We start from the raw sequence: 6,737 nt of genomic DNA on the forward strand, positions 1-6,737 counted from the left end.
GTCCCGCCTGTGCTCGTTGCGCGCCTGCGGTGCGCTGGGTTCGGGCTGCCCCACCGCCTGCTCCCGCACTGAGCTGGTGGGAGACCGTGCCGAGGGAGGTAGTGAAGGCTAGACAGCGTCCACGGCTCTCCGCTCATCTACTAGGCCAGTCTTAGAAGCTTATCGAGTTGGTCCAGCATGACTTCCCTGTGGTAATGCCATCCTGATGACTCCAGATAATTTCCACGTCACTGAAGTGCCTGAAAATGATGTCCAGGATTAGCAGCCCCATCGCCTTCTTGAAGGATCAGAGTGAAACTGACTAGCCTGTAGTTGTGTGCATCCTCCTTCTTGCCCTTCTTGGAGATGGAGGTGTCACTTGCTTTCTCCAGTGCGCAAGCACTGTGCCTGTTCACTATGACTGATCAAAGATTATCAAGAGGGGTGTTGCAGTGACATCTTCCAGCTCTCTCAGCACTTGTGGGTGCATCTCATCAGGGCCCATTATGTCCAGTTCGCTTTAGTATCCCCTGACCTGATCCTCTTCCAAAAAGGATAAATCCTCCTTGGTTCAGCCTTCCCTCCCTGATCAGTAGGGTTTCTGAAGGCTGGCCTTGATAGTAAAGACTGGGGCAAGAAGGCATTCAGTAACTCGGCCTTTTCCACACCCTGTGTCACCATGTCACCTGTCATTTAGCAAAGGGCCCATTTTCCCCTAGTCTTTTGTTTTGTCACCTATGTACTTACAGAAGCCATTCTTCTTGTCCCAAGTAGGATAGCTTTGATATCCCTGGCTAGATCCAAGTCCAACTGGGCTTTAGCTTTCGTAACTTCATCCCTGTATGCTTGAGCAAATGTTTCTGTATTTCTCCCAGGTTACACATCCTTGCTTCTACCCTTTGTATGCTTCTTTTATGTGTTTGAGTTTGGCCAGTTTGACCTTCATCTACACAGGCCTCCTGGCATTTTTGCTGACTTCCTTTCACTGGAATGAACTGCTCCTGAGCTTGGAGGAGGTGATCCTTAAATATATAAACCAGCTTTCTCGAGCCCATCTTAAATCCAGGGCCTTATCTCTTAGGGCTCTTCCAAGCAGGTCTTTGAAGAGGCCAACGTTCACCCTGCTGAAGTCTAGGATGGTGAGCCTGCTTTTTACACTCCTCCCTCCCCTCAGGATCCTCAGCTACACCATCTCACGGTCACTGCAGTCAAGACTGCCTTTCATCTTCACATTCCCAACAAGCTCCTTGTTGGTATGAGGGCCACCAAAGCCCTGCTCTTCATTGGTCCTTGTTGACTCCTTTATGACTTGGAAGAGGAAGTTACCAATGCACTCCAGGAACCTCGTGGATTGCTTATGTCCCGCTGCGTTGTCCCTCCAGTAAGTATCTGCGTGGTTGAAGTCCCCCATGAGGACAAGGGCTTGTGAACATGAAGCTGCTCCTGTCTACCTCATTCGCTTGTTCTTCCTGGTCAGGCAGCCTGCAGCAGATGCTATAATATCACCTTTACCTGTCCTTTTTTGGTCCCTCTCCACAAACTCTCATTTGGTTCCTCATCCGTCACTAGGCAGAGATCTATACACTCCAGATGCAACTTGCCCTCTGTGTTTTCCTAGCCTGTCCATCCTAAGGTGCTGGTCATCCTTCATTGTAACACTCCAGTCAGGGATGCCATTCACCACGTATCTGTGATCCCAACAAGATCCCTGCAGCTGCACACAGACTAACTCATCATGTTTATTCTCCATATTCCTTGTGCAGCCAGCCATCGTACTGGCAAAACCAATTTCGCCTTGCTTAGTGAGGTGGATATCATTTCTCTCAAGCAGATGGTGATCTGCAAGCAGTGTCTCGTAGTCATACAACTCAAAACCTTGTCACCAACACCAGTTCTGCAAACAATTATTTACTTGTGCTATTAGTGCCCTTCTCATCTCCCCTCAGTGTCAGGGTTGTGGAAACATCACTTGGGCTGCCGTGCCCATGATTCTTGCTATTTATCTGCTACTGCTCTCCTGCTTCATCATATAATTACTTTGAGCCACACGAAGTAAAAGTTGGTATGAGTCATCTTTACTTACTGCATTGGCCTTGAGTGAACTGAACAGTGTAAACATCACCTTTGAGTTGTGTGTCCATATGAAAAGAGATGCTTGCACACAAGCAAAGCACCTCACTGGTGCACACTTATCAAATCCAGTATACACGGGGGAGAAGGAACTCAGGGTTGCATGTTAAATTAATGTTACAGGAGCTTGGTGAAAAAACAACTATCAGAACATACCATGTGGTATTTAATGTCAGCACTAATTTAGTGCACTTATTTTCTTGTAAACAGTTACTATTACTAACGTCAGTCTTAAGCCTCCTTCCATAGGTGAATGAAAAAATAGCTTCACGATAGAAGATAGACACACTGAGATACAAGCTTTATATACTAGTTATGTACGCATTAACAAATACAGCTGAATCACTACTGTTGGACTGTAAAACAACACTGATTTGAGCAGTGGCATTCATGGCATTGTTAAAATAATAGAAACCTGACTACCACTTGGAAAGCTAAAGTCATTGTTGCTGCCTAAAGTTTCATATTTTGCATTTATAAATTAAATTTGCTAATGGTATGTTGATAGCAGCCGTTCTGTTTATATCTTGCATTTGCACTTAATAACTTTTGATTCTTGAGGACAGGTAATATGAGGTGCAATAGTAACAAGTTACTAGCACAGCAAGGTGGCATTATTTTTCCAAACTCTGATACCCAATGAAAATGACTCTTTTCAATATGATTGTTTCAGCAGTAATTCATGTAAACACTTACTCTTGTAATGACCCATCCAAACACCCTCCTTTTATTTAAACAGTACAGTTAAGGCAAAAAAGTAGTAAGGGAACTGCCATGCAATCACGTCAGCATTTCCAATGTGCTAACAAAACTCTGAAGCCCTGAATTAGTGTATTTCAGCTAATTCCTGGGAAAACACAGGCTTGCCAGTTTGGGTCAGCTTCAGAAATTCTTATACAGAATTTATTTCATAGAGAGGAGAGAAAATGTAGCCTGCTGGACTTCTTGGCTGCATGGCATGTTCACTAATTCGGTATGATAGCAGGTATTTTCAACACAGGCAGCAGATTGCCAAAGGCAGGAGCAGACAAACCTAGGAGAGCAGGGCATGCTCACAGTCTGCTCTTCATGAGCCAGGATCTCCAAGTCCAAACTTCCAAACAAGGTCTGGGTATCACATAAGATGTGGAAGCTCTTTCTGAGCAAACTGTCTTTGTAAACTCTGCAGTGCTCTGTAGCAACTAATTCCACGTATTCATTATGTGCCCTTATTTTTTTTTCATAGAATTTAAACGTATCTCAACATACTCATTTCTCTCCTTGTTCATGAAAGTGCTTGAAACATTGCTTTTCTAAACATTGATTTCTTTCTTTTGTCACCAACACATGCTGCCATGTGCACTTGATCTAGGAAATTTGGATGTCTGGTGGTTTGGGTTTTTTTTTTCACTCCTATCTATATAGCATAGTAAGAGGGGACATGCATTAAAACCCCTTGATTTATTCAAGAGGGTACCCTTTCAGTAAGTTTTTTATCACGTTCTTCACATATCTCAATTTTTTTCCCTTCTGAGGAAGCAAGCATTCTTACTGAGCAGTTCATAATAAACAATGACCACGTTCTTTTCCATGGTAATCTTCGAATTTAATCTAAAATGCAGTAGTAGAAACAAATAGTTCAAATTACTAATTTTAGCATTGCTCACCTTTTCAGCACTTACAGTCATATAGCTGTTAGGTTTTCTGCAGTAGCCGTCAGCCTTCTCCAATTCTGAGTAATGCAAATGTGCCCTCTGTCACTCATGTAAGAAGGATTGTATGCTTTGTGGCACCACACATTTACATATCACCACTTCATTTTGCTGCAAATTTTGAGAGAAGCAGCATTAGACTGTTCTGCTCTTCTCTCCCTCTCTGTTACTTCTAAAGTTTCTAATCTATGATTATCTAGGCTTCAATTTTGTGTTCTCAGAACTTGTCAGGGTCATTTTGGAAAACGACTTGTATTTTCCTCCTTCTTGTCAACCACAAGGAGAATGGCTTTTCTGTTAACTGTATAGTTGTGTAACAGCTATTTATCTTCTATCCATTGGCATACCATCAGTCCTATACTTTAGGAAAGAGGAAGGAACTGCTCTTTGTAGTTTGCTCCCTCTTTATTCTTTGGTAAAACATTAAAATGTCTCCTGTTTATTGTTCTTTTTGTTCAAAACACCCATTGCTCTCCCAGCCCCTTCACCCTACCATGAAACCCCTCCTTTACTCTTTCTGGTGAGCTGCCAGCCTCACTGGCTTTCCTCTGACAACTTACCAGTTCAGCAAAACAGAACAGCACAGAACATCATGATCTGCACTGCTGCACCAGCAGCAGAGAGAGCAGCTGCTCTGTGTGCCTGGCCAAGTGCTTCTGCACCTCCTGAGCAGCAGAACAGCTGGAGCTGTGCTATATCAGCTGTGACAACTTTAAGGTTAGAGAGCCCTTGTAAGGTGGGCCAACCTCTTCCACAGCTAAAACTTACCAGCTTTACAGAAGCTGGCTCCAGAACAGTTATTAAAGAGAAAGAAAAAAGCAAGCAAGAGACAAAAATCCCAACCTTATGTGTTAAAAGTGTACAACAGAGGCTGATGTAAGAAAAGGCCCAGAAGACAGTAAGGACAATAAAATAGAACTAGACATAGTAATGTTTCATTTTATTTGATAGAAAGTTGCTTCAAAAATATGATTAACTATATACATTCTTATATGCTGTACATACAACCACATATACAAAATGTACATAATAGCAAACATCCTTTGTTACATTTTATAGATGGTAGTTAATAACACGAAATATATTTCATACCTGCTTTCATCCTGATCCTATCTAGAAGAAACTGATAGAGATGAGACATGAAAAACGCTAGCAGATCACTTAATTTTTACCCCAGCCCCCACTACAGTCTTCTCCACAGTGTATTTTATGAGTGCACTGCTCTAGCACAATTAGGTTTGCAGCACTTCCCTTTAGAGCCATTTGGCTGCTAACCTTATCCATTTTTTTCCTGGCATTTACCCTAACCTACTTGTAACTTATTTCTGTAACTCAGATCTCCAGAGTTATAGAAATCTTCCTCAAATCAAGCTAGATTTCTTCAACTTTTTATTGTGAGGGTGTTTGTTGGGTTTGGTTTTCAATTTCTTTTTCATCTTGATTCCTTAGTTGCCTCTTTGCCATATATAAAATCGATTCAACTATTAGTACTCTCTGTTCTGGGGGAAGTACACTCAAGCATAAAAGCTATAATCCAAGCGTTCTCTCCTTCCCACTCTACCAGTCACTGTAAACCTGAAATCAGTCAGCAAGGAAAAAAAATGTACCTTCCCTCCTCCTTTTTCTCCTCAGGCAATTACAGGGTGAGTGACTGCCAGCTGCTCCCTGGGACAAGTGGTGTCAGGTGTCAAGAGGAACTGGGCAGTTCCTGGGATTTTTCTGGTCCCAGTGGGAATGCTCCACCCTCTCTCTAGGCAAGAGGTAGCATACCAACATCAAAACACAGGGAGTAGAAGCTGGTTACTCAGCCCTTTACTAGTCATTTTCAAGAAATTGTCCTCCATTTCCTCACTGGAGGGATCAGGCAACCTTACCCTATGGACCTGATGTTCGGGGAAGAAGGGAGAGTGAGAACTGCCAAACCTGCAGAGTTCCAGCAGCAGCAGGCCTGTGAGAGAAGCCACAGCCAAACAGGCTATCCTGGAGGACTCTTCCCTGAGCTAAGAGGGAACATGGCTTCTTTCATTACCTTTCCAGCTTCCAGAGGTTAAAAATAAGCTGCTGCTTTCCTGCAAGCATCTCGAGAACTGCAGTTTCATTGCCCTAAGAATGTTTAACAGCATCCTTAAAGACCTATTTTATTTTTCTGCTCATGTGGCCCTGTGCTTTCTAAGCCTGTTGCTACCCATACATAGGGTTCATTTCACTTGGAAATTTTTCTGTTCTCTTTCTATACCTCTGTATTTTTTTAATATTAATATGCAAGACCTTTCTCTGATCGGAAAAGCAGTTTTCCATCAGCTATCAAGGTGAAGGCAAGGGGATTACGGTTCCTCTTACACATTCCTTTGGCATTCTTTTAAATAATGTTTTTTTCTAACTAAGGGGAACTCTACTTATATTCTTCAGAGCAAGTTTATGTTTTCTGAATTACCGCATAACATGCATATATTTAATAATATCTTAAAGCCAAAGATATCAATATGCCTTTATTTTCTTTCTAGGTTGTGGGATTTTCATTTGTTTGAGAAAATACTTCTCGGGATTCTCTTCTGCTTACAGTATCTCTGTCCACTGTTGCTAGGCCCGTTTAGATTTTATTTCCTTTTTATTTTATACTACTCCATAGTCTCAGTTGAGAATTTGAACTGGTATGAAATATCTTCTGTTACTCCTTGTCTGAATTCCTGAGATCCTGTCCGCAGCCTTGGTTGGGAGAGGGCGCTGGTGAGCTGCTGGCGAGATGGGACTCCACCTTAGAAGAAGTGGGCTTGAAACAGTCCTCCTGACCTTGTGGGGTGGGAGGTGGAGGAGGCAGGTGGCTCTCACTTTGCTGCACTTGTGCATTAGCAGCTGGTGAATCATCATCCTGCTGGTCTTGTGTACTGGGAGGAACAGCGGAAGAGATGATGCCCTGAGGAGCAGCTGCTGGACCCC

At 42.9% G+C, this 6,737-nt stretch overlaps 1 protein-coding gene across 1 annotated transcript in view; it reads right to left on the reverse strand.

The window, feature by feature from the left end:
* Window positions 1-6,468: 6,468 nt before the first annotated feature.
* Window positions 6,469-6,737, reverse strand: part of BEND6 (BEN domain containing 6) — a 9,062-nt gene continuing 8,793 nt past the window's right edge. The window contains exon 6 of the mRNA XM_010022066.1: window positions 6,469-6,685. Within this exon, the coding sequence (XP_010020368.1) occupies window positions 6,469-6,685 (217 nt within the window). The remainder of the gene's footprint in view (window positions 6,686-6,737) is intronic.

This window comes from Nestor notabilis, unplaced genomic scaffold (assembly GCF_000696875.1).
Source record: "Nestor notabilis isolate BGI_N333 unplaced genomic scaffold, ASM69687v1 scaffold31399, whole genome shotgun sequence".
NCBI classification, from domain to species: Eukaryota; Metazoa; Chordata; class Aves; order Psittaciformes; family Psittacidae; genus Nestor; species Nestor notabilis.